Below are 18,618 nucleotides of genomic sequence, written 5' to 3'. Positions count from 1 at the left end.
AATCACTCAACCACCAACATTGCATGGATCCAAAATACCTAAATGCCTTGTTCTGCATCTAATCGGACTGTGTCATATGTCGCCGGCCTGGCCTGCGTCCAGTATGTTAGCGTCTCTCGCCCCACCGCTCTCTGCACCTCTCCACGGCGGCGGCGCCATCTGACCGCGCCCTGCGCTGCCGACAGGCCAGCTGGAGCTGCCGGCCGCCGTTGCCGACGGCGATCAGCTGAGCGCGCCCATGCCGTCGGAGCTGATCCTCGGCACTGGGCTATATTCTCGGCCCGGCCTCCCCGCCTACGCCGTGGTGGACAAGAGCCGGCGCCAGACCGGCCCGCTGCTGCCCGGCCTGGCGCCGCCACCGAGCAGGGACGAGGCCGCCGCCGAGCACCAGTACGCGAACGCAGCCGCGGCGCTGCCACCTGGCGGCGAGCCGACGTACGTCAACGCGCCACAGCCGCCCACAGATGGCGCGCAGACCGGCTACGCCAACGCGCCCGCGCAGCCGCTGTACGTGAACGCGCCGACGGCGGTGGTGGCGCCTTCCACGTCGTCGTCGTCGGCGGCGGCGGCGGCAGCGGTGGCGGCGGCAGCGGCGGCGGCGGCGGACTACGTGCCGATGCGGCCGCCGACGGGTGCAACGCCGGCGCCGGTCGGCGGCGACTACCTGGAGATGCGGCGGCGGTCGCGCGGCCCGGCCGGCGGCCGGCTGCGGCGCTCGCGCTCTGCAGAGTCGGGCCGCCAGCTGGCGACTCGCTCGCTGTCGCTCGGGCCGCCGCCCCATGCCCAGCCCAAAGCCGGAGCGGGTGCGGCAGCTGGCGGCCAGCCGCACCGCCGGCCCGCCGCCTCCCGTCGTCAGATGGTGAGTGTGATCCGGGGTCCTGTCGAACCCGCCACTCTTGGCTCCAAGTCGCTGTTGTTGTGATTTGTGCACTCCTATGGGGCCTTTTCTAGCACGCTAAGTTGGGTGAGGATGACCCTGTACTTGGCCAGATTTTTATATATTGACCAGATATTTCTTCCCGCTTACTATTGCCGCAGGCCCTTCATTGACTCATCATAGTGCCAACGCGTGACATCTTTTAGCGCAATAGGATAAGGGGAGGGGGACAGGTTAGGTGGATATCTTATTTCAAGAAGATCATGTCGTTGACGTGTGGCCTCAAAAAATTATTTTTAAAGGTGCTACACAAACCGCACTAGTTGCCAGATTGTGTTGTGACCAATAACGGAGCTTGACGAACTCTTTGACGGTTTGTCAGTGTCTAGGTATTGCAGGTGACCGCATGTCTTGCAGTTATTCTGTTGATTATGGATGCTTGACGGCTTTCAACGGGCAAAGCACAAAGAACCTTTGATTGGGTGCGTTTGTTTGCTTGTTTGTTTGAGTTCGTTCAGTTCAGCGGGGTGTTTGCTGGCGAATAAAGCGGAGTTGCATCTCTCTACTCCAGTCTCGATGTGTCAGAAGTCTCGTCGCCTTATTATTCTCTTACGGTCAGTTGCTGAGTATTAATTACCTGGTACTTATTACTCTTAATTACTTCAGTAAGCTTGGCGGGCTGAGGTCAGTTGGTTATGAGCTGTCCCTTTTTCCATGAGCTTCGTTACTTCTGGTTCTCTGCATGTTATATAATATGCTATTCAAGGACACATAACGCCTTGCAGTGATCGTGTTCAATATAAACCTGGGGATTGCTTCTGAACTGCGTCCGTTTTTTCCTTTAGCTGTGGAGCACTGCCAGGGGTCCGAACATCCACTGAATCCTGCGACAGCGGAGTGACGTCATGCGATTCAACGGCCTCATCGTCTTCCGGCCCGGCTGCGAGTGACGTCACACGCGCCAAGCTCAACGCCGCCGGTGGGATGAAGTGGGGGAAATTCTGGCGCAGGAGCGGCAGCTGTGACGACGCGCGCGCGCAGCGGCGTTCGCGGCGTGGCCCAGGCTCGGAAAATGATTGACTGCGAAGCCTCTGGAAGGACAGTGTCATTGTTGTGGCAATTATTGGTAGGGGTTATCTTTGCTGGGTAGCCACCAGGGAATTATATAGGACGTCTTGGTTGCAGGCTGAAGTATCCTATATCTGTTTGATCGACGCTTTGTGATCTGTGGTGTTATATGAGCACTAATGAAGCAGAGTCGATGACCCCACAACCTTTCAAATATGTTAAGCATGTTGAGCTAACTTTCATTCCCTGTTCCCCCCCCCCCCCCTCTCAGACATCACGCGCGAAGGGGCGGGCGGTGTCGGCTGCGAGAGTCCTCTGTCGGCCACCTCTGAAAGCTCTAATTCACCGAGGTCTATGGCGACGCAGAAGCCGCGGTCCGGGGTCGAGTATCAGTGCCTGGACAGGGCCAGGCTGCTGGCTCAGGTGAGACAGAGGCAGACACAAGCATGCTGGACTGGAGGCCACGGGATGTTAAGGTTTGTGTCAGAATGCCAGATGGGCTTCTGTGGCAGAAAATACAACAAATCGAGATACGTCTACGCGATCACCTTTGAGTGAACCCTGCCCGATTCAGCCTGGTGTATACTGTCACGAACAAACGACAGCCTCGATTTCAGAGCGTTAGTGAAGACCATGTTTGCATCCGTGGCAGTGTGTACTGTTCAGAGCACGTCCGTCGGCGGAGCCCGTTCCGAGTGTACTGTTCAGAGCTCGTCCGCCGGCCTTGGCAATGACGGCGGTGATCTCTGGCGGTGATATCAGGCGGTGATCTCTTGTGGCGATCTCTGGAGGTGATCTCGGGCGGTGACCTCTGGCATCGATCTCTGGTGGTGACTTCTTGCGGCGATCTCTGGCAATGACTTGTGGCGATTATCTCTGGCGGTGATCTCTGGTGGTGATCTCTGGTGGTGATCTCTGGTGGTGATCTCTGGTGGTGATCTCTGGTGGTGATCTCTGGTGGTGACCTCTGGTGGTGACCTCTATCAGTGACCTTTGGTGGTGGTCTCTGGCGGTGACCTCGCTCTGCTCACCTTCCAGCTGAGCGACCCCGGGACGCCGGTCCGGAGCGGCGGCGCGTTCAACGGAGCTGGAGCTGGCTCTGGAGCTGGTGCTGGTGCTGGAGCTGGAGCTGGAGCTGGCGCCGGATATTCGGTCGACATCTAGTCCGGCGCTGTACCAGGGCGCGGCGCTGACCCGACCTAGGCCGACCCGGCGTTGGGCCGTCGCGCGCGCCGCTGTCTGATCTGTCTTCTGCGCCGGTGTCTCATCCGTCTCCGGAGTTGTTGTTTGATCTGTCTTCGGCACTGATGTTTGATCTGTCGTCTGCGGCGCCGCTGCCTGATGCGTTTTGGGGCCGGTGCCTGATCTGTCTTCGGCGCTGGTGTCTCATCCGTCTTCGAAGCCACCGTCTGATCTGTCTTCGGCGCCGGTGTCTTGATCTGTCGTCTTGCGGTGCTGAGACGGCACAGCCGGCGCTTGAGACGGCAGCCTGTCCCGGCGAGTGCCCCTGCTGGCGGCCTGCCAGTCTCCATAGACAGCGGTGTACTCATCATCTCCCTACTCGAGGCTGTTTTGTTTTCGCTGGGTTCGTGTCCCAGACATGTGTTGCCCTGTGTTGCGCAGTGCTGTGTGCTTCTCCCTTCCGGTTTGTTTTTGTACCGTCATTGGACACCGTCTAAGAGTGCCTGAAGCTCCTGCTACCCAACAAAAACCGCCTAAGGGCCACACACGCGGTAGAGAGAAGCGGCAGCCAACTGCCTGCCCCACCATTGATGCTGAACATCTCCGCTAATCGCGGTGACTTCTGCACATCACGCCAAGCGTTGTTGGTATACGTTGTAAAGGACTGTCTTCAGCTGCGCTGAAGCCGCCAGCCCGCTCAAATGATCTCAACCTCCGTCACTGCACGCGGTCGGCGTGTGCGTATCAAATCGTGATCTTTAACCACGTGCAGAGCGAAGACATTGCAACTGATGAAACACACACGCACTGCCGACTGTTGTATTTCCTGGGCCGCTTCGTACCCCAGTATGCAGGCTGTAATTTTTTTGGGGGGCGGACGTGGGGTCTGTCTCAAATCGGCGAAATGTTCCTGTTTTTCGTTTTGGTCCCGACTCAGAACCAGCACATGCTAATTCACGCAAGACCTGCCTCGGTCCGAATGTTCTCTGCGCGTTTTGCATCGCCTGCGAGATTCGCGTGTCCCACCCGTACGCCGTCCGGTCGGCCGGCTTCGTCGGCGCCGCGAGCCCCTGGCCGCTCCTCTGCTGCGTCCGCGGGGCCAGCAGGTGATCTCATATCGCGGCGCGCCTCTCGGGCTGCGTCGGCTGCCGCGTCCTCGCTCCACCCGCGCTCCCGCCGGCCTGTCGCGTCGCGTGACGTCACGTCACGTCACGTCACGTCACCCACTGCCAGCGTCACGGGCGTCCCTTGGTCCGCCTACGTGTTTGTGTTTACTAGCAGCGCGTATGTGATAACGAGCGAGCTTGGGCGTGTTTGTCTGCTTGTCTGCCGCGCTTGGTGTCGCTCCTTTCGATGTACCTGTTTGTGCATGGGGTCCTGTGACAGAGTGGCGGCACGGCCCTGTCAGATGGGGTCAGGGGTCCGCTGGCTCCTCTCCATGTCAGAGTTAGACTCAAGTTCGTTCCTATGCGGGGGTGGTGCGCATTGATCGCTGGGTCAGCTCGCCCGTGCTGCCATCTGTGGACGATCTCGGCGGCTCCGAGGGCTGCAGCTGGCAGAAGTCAACGCTCAACTGTTTTCATTGTCACTTGGGTGACTTAGCGAACGCAGACGTCCGTTGCCTACTGGCGGCTTAATCCAGCCCGTTGGCGGGGTCGATGTCGATTTAATTGCGCAGCAAGACGCTGTCGGTGCATCTAGGATCAGAGTAATTTTTGCGCTAGTTGGAGACAAATTTCTCCCTTATTCGCGACCTTTAGATCACATAGAGCGAGCAGTTGTCCGATGTTGAATGAACTCATTGTTTGTCTGACTGTGACGGATGCCCTTTTCGCTTGATTACTAGCGTAGGTCGACATTGGCGTCGCGACATACGGTACGCGACTCATCCCAGATGTGCCCTATTTGCACGTCTCCCTGCCACGCTACTGTATTCTAACCCTGCTCAGCTCCTCCGTATGTACGTTCTGTCAAGCCTTGGTTGGGAGATCATGCAAAACGTCACTGCCATCATTGCAGTGAGTGGACGCTGAATGATGCCATACGCTGCTGTCGCCATCTGTGGATGTGCCAGAGCGCTAGAAGTTCGCAGCTGCTCCATGTAGTCGTTCGGAGTTGAGACGCGCCAGTGGCGCGTCTCAAAACTCTCCAGTTTGTACTTTTGTACGACGCCGTTGGTGTCTATTCGAATAAACAGAGCACAAAGTATGACGTCCGTGTTTATGCGTTTATTGAGGCGTGCTTTGCTGCAAAAGATGGTGGATGCGTTCAAGGCATCGATAGAAGCATAGTGAAGGCGACGTCGCCTGACGAAGGTTTTCATTAGCAAGTGATAATGGATCACAGAGGTTGGAGAACCTCAACTTTGGCCAGCGAGGCAGCCTCAATATCATCACGCCTTTTTCTTAACTAACATTTTAGGCATTGCACGCATTGCTTTGAAATCCATAAGTGTCTAAATTTTCCAGCAATTTTCATCCCCTGTGAAAGTCTGAAGTGCTGAATGGTTAGCGCCTCCGGTTCCCACGTGGGGGATCCTGGTCCGAACTCAGGTAGCGCTGTTACGCTTGGGCGCTTACATGGTTTGCACAGTCGCTGGCGCTCTACTGAAAGGTGCGGAAAGATGTACGCTGCGTGCCCTTTTGAAATGTGAAAATGGGCTTTTCTTCACTTCTCTTTCTGCTGTCAAGCTCCCCATACTTTTGGAAAAGGCGAAACGCGTGAAGTCAGTATTTTTACCCCGGTGGCCCCATTTAATCCTCTAAGCAGGTGGCACTAATGTTCAACGACATCCCGTTTGATACGTTTTCTGCGAGCGACGCAATACCGCATTGGGATTGACGGCTGGTACCTCGCAAAGCGGCACTTAGTTTCAGTTTTCGAACTAATCACGCTTTTTGGCCGTGAGGGGGAGCTTAGCTTTGAGACAGCAGGACCCTCTGCAGACGGGCTCTCGTCTGATGGAGGCGAGAGGACCGGCTGCTAGGCGGCGGTCGGGCTCCCAGGACTCACTGGTTGTTCATGAACATACACCACACTGTCCACACAGTATTCGGAGGTTCCAGCCTCGAGAAACTTCCTGCAGGCTGTCCTCTTCCCCGTTCCCCGAGTTCTCCAGAGTCCCGGTGACACCCAGCCCCGGTTTCCTGAAGCCTCAGCGTCCTTGCCATTGCGTGTTACTGGCCATGTCCTTCACAGTCACCACCTGGCATTTGGCGACAACTTACCCGGCGCACCACATTGCAATGCACGCCATCTATTGGCTGCTATCCAAGCTGCCTGACTAGATTCGGTCAGTTTTATCTGTCGGTGTGCATGACCGCAGGTATGCCGCGCCGTATATTCAACTGATTTTCTAGACTACGAAAACTATGATGCAGATGAGAAGTGAGCACAAAACAAGATGTGATATCGGATGACCCCACATGGGTCATCCGATGACTTCATGCAATAACACACCAGTCCCCCGCACCGTGCACATGCACCTCCAATGCTGGATCGCAGTAAGCGAGATCTTGAACCACTTCGCTCAGTGATTACATATCTACAGTTATACGGTAGATTGGATACAAGTGCTGCGTGGTGATGCGATGGCAATAGCTTATTTATGTAATTCCACGTGCTGGTTCCCCTGTCTGTTGAACATATTTTGGTTTGTCCTTGACGGCCAGCGGGGCTATAGCCGATTCATTCCCAATCCCTGGCTCTTAAAATAGAAGCCCGGAAACTCTAGACCCGCTTGGCTTTCCGAGCCAGCCTTGCCAACCAATGCTCCTCCGCATTTGCAATATGAAATGGTTCTGGATGCTCCACAGGACACCTCGTCACGCTTCCTCCCGCTAGATGTCACCACCATCGCCCGCCACCGTTCCGTTGGTCGCCAGTTCGGCGAATATGTCCGAGAGCGCTAGAAGGTCGCTGCGCTTCGCTAGAGTCGCCGGCTCCAGGCTCAAGCTGCGGCCGTGCACGTGTCCGTAGGGCGTCCTGGAGCACGACTGGTCGCTCCGCCGAAACGGCGTGATTCGAATGCCGAGGTCACGAAGCGCGTAGAACGCCTTGCGAAGCACGGCTCGGCTAGGGTGTGGTGACCGGGTGAGGATCCACACCTGCTTCGCGTGCCTGCCGGCGAGGGAGGAGGCGTCAGGGCCGCTCGATAGCAGGCGATCTAGCGACTTTCCCCCGCCGTGTCACTAGGTCACGCAGGTGATCTAGCGACATTACCCGCGCGGTGTTACCAGGTCGGTGTCTGGTCGATCTCCGGATGCCATCGAGTTAGTCGAGGAGAGATGACGTGGGTTAGGTCCTACAAGCTTATTGTTTGTAGTGCCTTTAGAAGCAGCTCGTCAACCATTCTGTAATAGTCTTGCGAACACCGTTCTAGACTATCAGCTATTTGTCATTCAACTACGGTACATCGTGTTTATGCCGATAACTTGGCTGACGGTGTTTGGATCGCGGTAATGCCTTATTCATGCTGGAGCAATTTGGTTGCGTGTCCTTGCAGAAGATGTAACCTTCTGTGAACTGGAAATGTCTTGAATGTCCGAATTTTTTCCCACGTCTTACCTTCCGTATGGCTTGTTTCTGCACGAGTACTCGATCGTCCAGTTGTCATAATCCGTTCGGAGAACCTCGTAATTGTCTCTGCAAACAAACGCTTTAAAGCGTTACTTCGCTTTGCAGACACGCGAGCACGGCGCGGCAACCATGCACTGCGTAGATGCATAGCTGTAAGGACAGGGGTTTTGGACAGGGGCGCTAACCTTACCCATCCACTTTTAACGGACGTTCAGCATTATTCTTGTGGTAATTCAGGAAAACATTAACGTCAGGACTTAATAAAAAAAGGCATGCTACCTTTTGAGTGTTTTCATGCTCCTGAAATAATTAGTTTTTGCTATATCTCTTGGGCATCGCAGGCAGAGATGACTCCCGTAAACCTGAGGCGTGATGCCATAGGGAAAGCGGAAAGGGGAGAGAAACAGTGAGCGCGAAAACGTGTAGTGAAGGACACCACGAGTACTACCGTCTCCGTTCGCCACCACCTGTGCGTGTCCCCGTCCGCACGTGGCACTAATTGCGTGTGATATTGTGACATTGTCTACACGTGGCACTGCCTGCACGTGACATTGTTCGCACGTGGCACGGACCGCACGTACATTGTCCACACGTAGCACAGACTACACATGACATTGTTTACACGTGGCACTGTCTGTACGAAATACTGTCTTTACGAGACACCTTCCTTACAAGACACTACCCGTGCAAGACGGTGTCCGTACGAGATGCTGCCCGCACGTGCCATTGTCCGCATTAAAGCACGAGATCCTGTCCGCATGCATGGATGTCATGACCGGGAGCAAAGGGAGCGACATGTCCCCCTTTTCTCCAAATGGAGTTACATGCCTTGTGTTGTCCGTACAATGCACATCTTCCGTACTTCGCCATTCAAAAATATCCTTTTCAGGTGAGATTGTTCCCCCATTTCAGTTTGATTCCACAATCCCGACTTGTGACCCCTACCACCAATGTCAGTGACGTGGTGGTAGGCACCACCACGTCACACCACTTGGGTGTGACGTGGCCACACCCAAGTCTGCGCTTGACAATATCAACAAAGACAGCGGGTGACAGTGGGTGACAAAGGCAGTGGGTGACAGCGTCTGCGCGTGACAATTCCGCCGGTGACATTTTCTGCACGGGACTGTGTCTACTCGAGAGGTGAGGACGGCGACCTCTCGTTCACCCCCCACCTGAGCAGCGGCACTCCCGGGATCGTGTAGAACAGCTTGTTGGGCGTGTACGGACTCTGCTGGTTCACATTCACGGTGATCTTGAGCGGCTTGCTGAGCAGCTTATCTCGCAAACGCAAGGTGACCTGTACCTGTGCACGGAAAGAAAGCCAGCGTTGGTGCAAACGAACTGTCTATGAATGGCAAAGTCGGTTTGAGGCGGTTTGGTAGCCCGCAGTTAAACAATGCTGACACCTTTCGTTCGCCGCTACGCCGTCGCTTGTCTTGCACAAATCAAACACCAAAGGGTGGGCACAGGTCTAGGGCTTCTCAGCTTTTCAGAAGATTAGCATAGGCTTCATGGTGTTGTATAATAAGAATGGGCCCAAAAACTATCTCTGCACCTTCAACATTTCTCTGAAAGCTTCGCTTCTCCAGGATGAGAAGTGAAAGTTCCGACTCAGTCAGCGCTGGGTCGCGTCTCGAATCAAAACTGTGCTCGTGCTGTGTCAGGGGCGCGGCTAGGATTTCCTTAACAGGGGGTGGACGGGGCGGGAAACGGAGTTCAGTGAGCACGCGTTACACCCATTTTAAAAAAAACCATCTGTGGCAAGAAACAAATAAATCTGGGTATAAGGGAAGGCCCCCCCCCCCTTTCATTGCAACCCTGGTTCTGGTGCGATAAATCGTCTCCACATCGACGGTCAGCGGACCACCCAAACCCATTACTCAAGTGAATTTAGCGCAAGTCATCGTTCGCCACAGTTATCGATAGCCGGGGCAAAGAACAACAGGGATGTCATTCAGAACACTGGATGCATTCCAACGCCCCTAGCACATTCACATTACGCGTTTGCTTCACTTCAGCTTTTTTTGGAAACTATAGTGTGTACGCTTTGAGTGGATACAATTTTGGAGTCAGCGCTCACGCGAAGCACTATTTGTTGCGTGAGGCCTGACGCTCACCATCCGATAGCGAAAGGCTGGATCACCGGCGGTATTTTCTGATTGGATCTCAACGTGCCGCAATGCTCGGCACCGGTCTATACTGGCTTCTGCTGTCAGCTGGACCCTTGACGCGCTGCTGGAATCGGCCTCATGCGATCTCAGTTGGAGACAACTAGCAAGCGCCTAAAGCGAAGCGAACCCATGCCGCCACTAACGGGGGGGGGGGGGGGTGATCCAGAGGGGGCCCTGTAACTAACGAACTTTCGGGATGGAAAGATTGTATGCTTGAAGCCTTCGCAATGATATTTTACCGTTTTCTTACCATCAGTGGAAGGGTTTGCGTTGCCGTCTGTTTTATCATTGAAGTAATTGGCTTTGTGGGAAAAAGCAGGGGTGCTGTGCGAGTGGGCCAGCTCTCGTAAGCACCTGGCTGAGTTCTTACGTCAGAGTCTACAGCCGCGCCATGCACAGCAATCTTGCCTGCACACAATCTCCCTTGCGAGCAATCGGGCTAGTTTGTGAACGCGTTCGTCTTGCAAACGTAGGTTGCTTCACAGGCTCAGCATGTTGCTAGATTAAATGGGTCTTGCACGGGACTTTCTGCCGCTGTCGCAACCAGCTGATTGTGCGATCATCATCTAATTTTCTGTCATACAACCAACCTACGTTATCTCGTGTGATACGCTCGCACCGCAGCCAGTACTCGCAACGTCAGCAGTGTGTGACGGGCGGCACCGACCGAAGTTAGCCGGTAGCACGGTGGCTGGAAGACATGCTTTTTCCTGCTAGCACGTAGCGTTCGCTTTAAACGGGCAATCCTCCCAAAGCTGTGGCCAATCCCACTCGGCAGATTGCCCTAAAATGACACCATCAGCTAAAATGCCCCATTGTCTGCCATTTCTCTTGACCAACCGAAGACAATTCCCACAAATACAGAGACAATTTCGAGATGCAGCGTGCCAATCATCTTCTGACTTATCACCGCACGGTGTGACACCGGCCAGCGCAGATGGCAAAGATTCCCACGCCAAAACTAAGAGGGAATGCTCCTATCCCCTGAAGAACCAGCCTATCCGATCGCCTGCCAAAAGCTGTTTTTTTGTTTTTGTTTATTAGCAAAAAGCTTGTGTTGCCTTCATAAAGGCAGCACAAGATTTTTGGAAGGCAACACAAGTTTTTTTTTTGGGGGGGGGCATATTTATATAAACATAAAATCCACGCACCGTCGAAAACACATGCAGTATGCTGCCTCCTCGAAGTTATCAAGTATCTCGTTAAAGTTGAATTTTGGCAGATGTTTGTGTATTTTTGGCATATAATCTCCTTCCAAAACTTCGTCTTTTGTTACCCTGCCGTACATTTTTATATGTTATAAGGGGGTGCGAGGCTCACGCGATCTGCACTTCAGCTCAGGCAGCTTTGGTGTTTCACTATGTCTATTTCGTGATCATGCGACTGCTACACCGATTTCTAAGCTGATGTGTCAGAGACGGAATGAAGCAGGTTCACCATCCTTACCTGACCACTTTTGCGCATGCTGTAAGTACCACTCCAGCACTTGCCGATTGTTTGATAAAATACAAAGTAGCGAAAGACGTCATTCCATCTTCCCATATACCTGTCGAGCAGAAGCAAGACGGTATAAACGAGCGGGCCGGGAGGAAAAGACGAAACATTGCGATCGTATATATACCAGGCTGGGGAGGAATGCTGTGCTGTGCACAAATATTTTTGCTGCGCATTATCCATGTCCTAGACCAGTTTTTGACTAGGTATTCCGTCGGTGCCCTGTTTCATCTATTCCACGCATTTAGGTTCCGTACTGCATGCGATGTAATGAGTGAAGTTCTGACTATACATGTACGTATATATATATATATATATATATATATATATATATATATATATATATATATATATATATATATATATATATATATATATATATATATAGGTAAGAGGTGACAACCAGTGCAAGAAGTGCAGAACACAGTGTTCATGTAAATTCTCGTCGTAGCAGAGAGGAGAATAATCCACTGACCTGTACCAGGTCGAAGTCGCGTATGATGGGCGTTGGTGGGCACCGGCCCGGGAACTCGACCTGGCCCCGGGTCAAGTGGGAGCAGGTCAGCAGCAGGAGCGTCGCCGCCACCAGCGGGAGCACCCCTGACTTGCCCATCACCGACCTGGGTCAGGTCAGGGACTGACAGCTGGGGTGACGGGGTCAGAGGAGGTCAGAGGAGACCAGAGGATCAGAGGAGCTCAGAGGGGATCAGGGGATCAGAGGAGCCGTGGGAGTTCAGGGCAGGACGGTGAACATCCAGTTCAGCTCAGGTTGCGATATGTGCTGGTATTCGCAAGCTTACGTCTGACGATTTTGTCCGAGACCAGGTAAGATCAGGGCAGTCGAGACGATAAGGTTGTAATAGGGCTTCAATGAGGTCAGATCAGACTAGGTCAGACCAGGTCACACAAGATCAGATCAGGTCACACAAGGTCAGATCAGATCACAAAGGTCAGATCAGAGCGGGCCGTCAGACCACAGGCCACGACACCTGGTCAGAAGGTTCTCCCGATAATCCGAACCGCGAAGCCTGCAAAACACACCAGATTATGATTAGACACGAGCGACCCGTCTTACTGACAGAACACATTCTCTGACCGAACACACCCCAGCCGTCACGTTTCGATCGATCGCGGCAGCGTGCCCGCACATATGACGCGGCTCGCTGAAGAAGGAGAACATACTGTGGGAAAACCATGCTCTGTAAAGAAAATATGACACCGAGCTGCGTGGCGGTAAAGAAACCAGTCATCATTATCCCTTCACGTTCATTTACATTCGTTTCGTCATTCGTAGTAAAAACCTTTCCCACGACTCAGGTATTTGCGTGTTGTCCTGATGATAGCTTAGTCCACTTAACGTGTCTGAACGGCAGCACTGTGATGTGTAGATGGCATGATGACATCGGACAGCCGTGTGATGACAGCCATCTGACACACGGCTGTCAAATGACTGTCATCGACCCCATCTTTCAGGCGGTGCGACATTCTATCCGCCAAGCAACGGCGGGGAGAAAGTGCAGACCATGTTGCAAGGCGAGCGGCCAGGACCGCGTGCAGACGAGATCATCGCGTGCCAGCAGCGGCCACGTGGGGAAAGGCGTGGTGTGGGGCGGGCCTACCGGGAAGGGGTGTACGGTTGGGCGTGCTGGCCGGGAAGGGGCATGCAGTGGGGCATGTTGACAGGAAAGGGGCGTGCAGTGGGGCGTGTCGACTGGGGGGGGGGGGAGGCGTGTAGGGCATGTGGGGGGGGGGAGGCGTGCAGTGGGGCGTGCAGACCAGCAGCTTCCGTTGCAGCTTCTGCGGGTTCAGAACGATTCCAAAAGGGCATAGAATAACGCTAATTCCCGAAACGTGCTGACCCACAGAATGCACGATCACAGCTCTAGTGAATAAACATGCAAATTAGCACCACTGCCGACTGGTAAGCTGCTCAAGACGTGTTATCATTGGTGTTATGTGATGGCAGTGCAATCGCATACGTGATGAAATCACCCGCCCATCACCGATGCTGATGGAGATGCACAAAACAGCCACGCTGAACCCGCTGGAACTGTTCATGGACAGCCTTTCACCGCATGGACATCAGGATGGCAAGATATATTTTGCTTCAAAATATTTGTCCCTAAGCCGTAAGGCATGACTGCACTCTGGTTAATGCCCATGCTATACACCCAAAGTATTGCTTTAGAAGATGAATCCGACGTTATCGTGCAGAGTGCCAGAAGACCACAGCCCCCCTTACTCTCTTCCCCAAAACCGGCCCCAGGCACCGCGCTTCCACCTGCAGCGTTTTTCCAGCGTTTGTTATTTATGCATTTCGTGCTTTGTCATCGACAACTTGACATTGTTTGATAATGCAGTTATCTTGTTTGTAATAACATGTCTTGGGGTTTTCGGGACGTCCTCGGCTGCCCGTCCCGCTGGAGGTCCGCCGTGCTGGCTGTCGCTGCGCGTTGTTGCGAGTGTGCGCCTCTGATGTCGCTGGAAGCGCCTCCGCGCACGCGTCCTCTCGAGAGCAATATTTGCTCGAGAAGCCTATTGGTCGGTGAGCCGGATGCCGGATGATGTTGTGGAATGTGGTTCGGCGTATGGGGATTCCGCTGTACCCGACACAGACGTGAGTCGCCATGTTCGTGGATCCGGAAAATGGATCCGGGATCCCATAGGCTGGATCCAGAATCCCAAGGATGGGTAGATTCAGGATCCCATGGGGTTTCATGGTTATGTGACCCTGGGCTCGTATCCTGGGATCTTCTTTGGTCTCCAAGCACGATGATGAGTAGGCCTGGTCAGTGCGCGGGATGGCAGCAGGCCACGCACCACGTGCATCTGTCTACCCGTGCACTTTTTGAAGCTCTCAGCCACAGTCCCCACTTCCGCCTTTCGCAATCGACCGCCTGTATGGATGATCAACAATGACCGGTCTCCCACGGCGGGGAGAGAAAGGGTCCCCAGATGCGAAGCGATGGGAGCGACCTTGTTTGGGAGGCGATCTTGAAATGGCTGACGTTAGCGCGCCGGCCCCCGCACGGGCTGCTAAAGGCTCGGTGGATCGGGTCACGGCTCCATCGCACGATCACAGATCACAGGTCACGGGTCACTAGTCACGGGTCACAGGTCACGGGTCTCTGGTCAGTGGTCACGGGTCACAGGTTACGGGCCTCTGGTCAGTGGTCACAGGTCATGGGTCACGGATCAAGAGTCACGGGTCGTGTGTCACTGTTCACGGGGTACGTAACACATGACCCGTGACCCGGGTCACAGGTCACGGGTCAAGGGTCATAGGTCACGGGTCACGGTCCGCTTCGTCCGGCGTGGCGATTAACCTCGTAGGTCCAGCGGATGGCTAATGCTCCCTCTTCTTGTTGCTTTGATCAGAAGCGTGTCTGTCGCCATGGCAACCCTCGAGCTGCTCAACTACGGCGGACCGACTTAAAGACGGCCCGCGTGACGGCGAGGAGGCTGCTGACCTTCCCCTCAGGCGTCTTTGTCGTCCGGAACTTGTGGCAGCCTCTAAAGCCAGAGCCGGAGAGAAACGGGGGAGCGGGGACGATTGCTATGTTGAGGACCAAATGACATCACAGGGCGACCGCTCAGAAAGCTTCATTGATTACAGCACCTGCGTTCGGATCCCCGCATGTATGGCGCGAATTGGGTTCAAGTCACTGGGCACCCGCTATTTGGCCTTGACCGTTGTGGGCTGTGGTCAGCGGCAGCGACCGCGCCAAAGGTCAGGCCGACAGAGGTCGATAGGACGGACCCTGTTGAGCGTTGCGGCACGTTGCCTTTTTGCCATCAAATTCTACCATTAGCTTGAAATTTTACAACGGATGTTAGGGACCCGGGCTCACGCAACAAGCATTGTTTAAGGTGGGCTCGGAGCCTAAAATTCAATCCGTTAACAAAAAATTGGAACAAATCTTTTAAAACCTAAACAATTGCATGCTTACAGGTGATGCACCCCTGTTTCGCTGTAAAATTTACTTTGTTTCGTTCACCTCTGCTTCTTTTGTCGTCTCCAAGGTCTGAGAAAAGACGCTGAGCTAGTTTTCCATCGTCACTGGGTACCAGCGCCGGATACGGAATCCCAGAGCGAGAGCATTGTTTGGTCCGACTGACCTGTCGTTGGTGAGGATACGCCATTGGCGAGGGTGCGCATCAGGCGTCAACTAAATGAGGTGTGCCGTTACAGAGACTTGCTACATCTCACTCCAGCCAAGCGTCGGCCGATTAGGGTCCGAGGACCGAGGACGGCACATTCGCATTGATCCCGATCATCCCCAGAGTTTTCCTTCACGCCTCCCTTAAACCGTTCCTGAGATGCCTCCAGTGGCGAGGGAGCTCTGATTTTCCTTTTTTGTAAAACTAGTGCCTGGCAAGTCACTAAATGTCAGAACGCACTTTGTCACGGATTTAACAGACTGGAGTGCAACTGCAACGAACCACCGTAAAAGGGAGGGGCGAAGGGGGTAGCAGTGGCCCAGGGGGCACCCGTACGAAAACAGGTTAAATATAACGCATACCATTGGTAAGCGGGTTTTCAATTACAACAAAGGCGTTAAAAGTTACAGCGTTGATCACCAAAAAGAGGTGCGGGTCTACCGCTCCCTCGATGTCAGGATGAGTGGCGTCATACAGTCACACAACCCGGTGATGTCACTCATCACGCGTGACTGTCATATTGACCCTGGAGACATTTGGACACTTCGCCGTGCGCACTTTAATGCCTCTAGAAATAATGGACTCCGGTAGAGGCGTGATTTGTTCCCGTACGGTGTAAGCAACACAAATTTGCGGGTTGGTTTGAGATTACTTGACAGCATCTCGTGAACACATTAGCAGCCACATGTCATGTAGAGTTAACTGTGATCGATTTGTCTGATGTTAGGTTTATTTGTGTCAACGCTTTTAGCAATAACTGATAGATAATATAGATATAGAATAATGTAAATAATATGAATGTAATAAAATATAAATAATGTAACTATAATATAATGTAAATATAATACAATATGATATAATGATATATTTTGGCATGGGCAACGCGGACCACAAATCATGTTTTTCAAGGTTTTGCCTTTGTCTGAAGCTTTCTATTCCAAACATCTTCACAACTTGTAGCATGCTCCCGATTTGTGAACGTTGCACAGTGGTCACTGCTTAAAAGCACGCGAAAAATCATACAAGGCAAGTTATATGTCATGGATATAAGCAAAAACATATGCCAACTTTTCCTCCACCATCCAATACCAACGTACAACCCACATCCAACATCTCTATCTCTACTCGAAGCATCCAATACTACTAACCCTCGCACTGCCGGCCATTCCTCAACCCCGCGCTGTTGGGGAGCTTCTAGAAACCCATTCCTTAAGTCTTTCTTTCCCTAACTCGAATGAAGTGGAATTCGACATGTGCAATACCTACTTGATGAAGCGCTCATGCAAAATATTGAACTATTTTTTTCTCATACAGTTCTAACGAATGGCGTTTTTGTCCAGCCTCCTTCAACAGCAGGGGGGGGGGGGGTTCCCAGTCACGTGACCGAGCCCTCAAACCAGTTTCTCAAATGTTTGCCCGCCCACACACACCACAGCGCGGTAGGTGACGGCCCACATACCACGTGTGAGAAAGCTGCGGGCTGGATGCCATTATACAGGCACTTTAAGATATCCAGATGCTATAAGGTATCCAGATGCTTTAAGGCATTCAGGTGCTATAAGGTATCCAGGTACGATAAGGTATCCAGAGACTATAGGGCATCCCATATAGTAAATACCATAAAGTATCCAAATACTATAAGACATCCAGAGACTGTAAGTTGGATGCCCGGACGTCGCGGGGTGCACATTTAGGCCATCTTCCACCTCACCTTACACCTTTTACCGCCACCTTCCACTACTCACCTTGCACCTTTTCCCGTCACCTTCCAACACTTCACCTTCCACTTTTCCCACGTCGCCTCCCACGTCACCCTCCACCACCTCACCTTCCAGATGTCCTCGGTGCTCGCTACGGCTGGCGTCCCTGCGCAGCGTCCCTGTCAGGTGACCTGTCCAGCTCACCCGTTGTCCCGCGTCCCTGTTGTCTGGCCAGCGCCTGAGCGGCGCTCAGCCCGCTCACCGTGGTACCTCGGCGCGCCTCTCCGGGGCTCGTCGCCTGACCAGCGCCTGAGCTGCGCTCAGCCCGCTCACCGTGGTGCCTCGGCGCGCCTCTCCGGGGCTCTGCCGGCTGCCAGGACGCGCCGTGGCGGCGCCGTTCGTGCAACAGCTGACTACGCCCCGGAGGGAGTGGGTGGGGCAGCCGGGAAGGCGGTGTCGCACTGGCTCTTGAGCCGATGATGAAATAGGATCACTGGCGACGTGGAATGAGATGGCGTTTTGTTGTTTTTTATTCTGTTAGAATGCTTCCTTCGTGTAGATCGGACGGCTTGATCATATCGGATGCTCGAGGGCTTTCTCGCTTTGGCACAAACCGTCCTAGCCAAAAAGATACTCTTTCTCCTCAATGACGAACGTGGTTTGTTAGCGCCTGTATATGTTTGTAAGAATCTACCATGGCGAGCATTCACAACCTGCACAAATTTGACAGATGGATGCTTCACTAAAAGTGCCCGACACCATCTGGCTGGACAGCGGTTAAGCTTCGCGCAGTGTGCCACTGTCCATATGCCTGTCTGTCTGTCGGCCTGCTCGTCTGTCTGTGGCTCACAATGTCTGTCTGTCTGTCTGTCCATCGGGCACAATGTTTGTCTTTTGAATGCCGGGGGCAGTGCATGAGCGGCCCAACCAAAGCGGTCGAGAACTCTGTCAAAACAGTCAGACGACATCTAAGCACTGGTCCGGCTCATCGGACCGGTACCGAGCACTCCTCCAGAGTACACGCCGGAGCCGGCACTCATGAGGAGCGACAGACCGGAGCCGACATTCCTGCGAAGCACCACACCGTAACCGACACTCGTGAGAAGCGGCAGAGCGGAGCCGACACTCCTGAGGAGCGGCAGACCGGAGCCGACATTCCGCGGAGGACCACGCCGGAGCCGACACTTCTGAGGAGCGCAGAGCGGAGCCGACATTCCCGTGGAGCACGACAATGGAGCCGACATCTGGGGAGCGGCGAGCGGAGCCGCACTTCTGAGGAGAGGCAGACCGAGTCGACAGTGACTTCCTGCGGGCACCACGCGGCCATGCATCTGAGGAGCGGCAGCCGGGCCGACTCCTGAGGCCGCGCGAGGGCAGCCGGCAG

General features: G+C 53.9%; 1 protein-coding gene and 1 long non-coding RNA gene across 2 annotated transcripts; one reads left to right on the top strand and one right to left on the bottom strand.

Moving 5' to 3' along the window:
* The first annotated feature begins 818 nt into the window (after positions 1-818).
* Positions 819-5,338, top strand: LOC119094424 (uncharacterized). Its single transcript, XR_005093765.1, has 4 exons — positions 819-859; positions 1,723-1,856; positions 2,217-2,368; positions 2,984-5,338. It is a non-coding gene; the product is annotated as an uncharacterized LOC119094424 (long non-coding RNA).
* A 1,129-nt stretch (positions 5,339-6,467) lies between these two features.
* LOC119093904 (lazarillo protein) lies at positions 6,468-11,419 on the bottom strand. Its single transcript, XM_037216920.1, has 4 exons — positions 11,326-11,419; positions 8,881-9,011; positions 7,694-7,771; positions 6,468-7,246 (listed from the first exon to the last, which is right to left on the bottom strand). The coding sequence occupies exons 1-4, from the start codon at positions 11,341-11,343 to the stop codon at positions 6,967-6,969; spliced, it is 507 nt and encodes a 168-aa protein (XP_037072815.1). The 5' UTR covers positions 11,344-11,419; the 3' UTR covers positions 6,468-6,966.
* Between the last annotated feature and the right edge of the window lie 7,199 nt (positions 11,420-18,618).

Source organism: Pollicipes pollicipes, unplaced genomic scaffold (genome assembly GCF_011947565.3).
Source record: "Pollicipes pollicipes isolate AB1234 unplaced genomic scaffold, Ppol_2.1 Scaffold_1600;HRSCAF=1878_pilon_pilon_pilon, whole genome shotgun sequence".
Classification (NCBI taxonomy): Eukaryota; Metazoa; Arthropoda; class Thecostraca; order Pollicipedomorpha; family Pollicipedidae; genus Pollicipes; species Pollicipes pollicipes.
The sequence above is the reverse complement of the archived record's forward strand: the minus strand, read 5'-3'. Positions and strand labels throughout refer to the sequence as shown.

Bases quoted from the DNA above. Each gene is read 5' to 3' on its own strand.
- LOC119093904 (XM_037216920.1), bottom strand. The intron at 7,772-8,880 runs GTGGGGGGTGAA...GTTTGTTTGCAG, and splicing joins CCGGGAGTGCCGCTGCTCAG to AGACAATTACGAGGTTCTCC. The intron at 7,247-7,693 runs GTAAGACGTGGG...CCTCGCCGGCAG, and splicing joins AGAAACAAGCCATACGGAAG to GCACGCGAAGCAGGTGTGGA.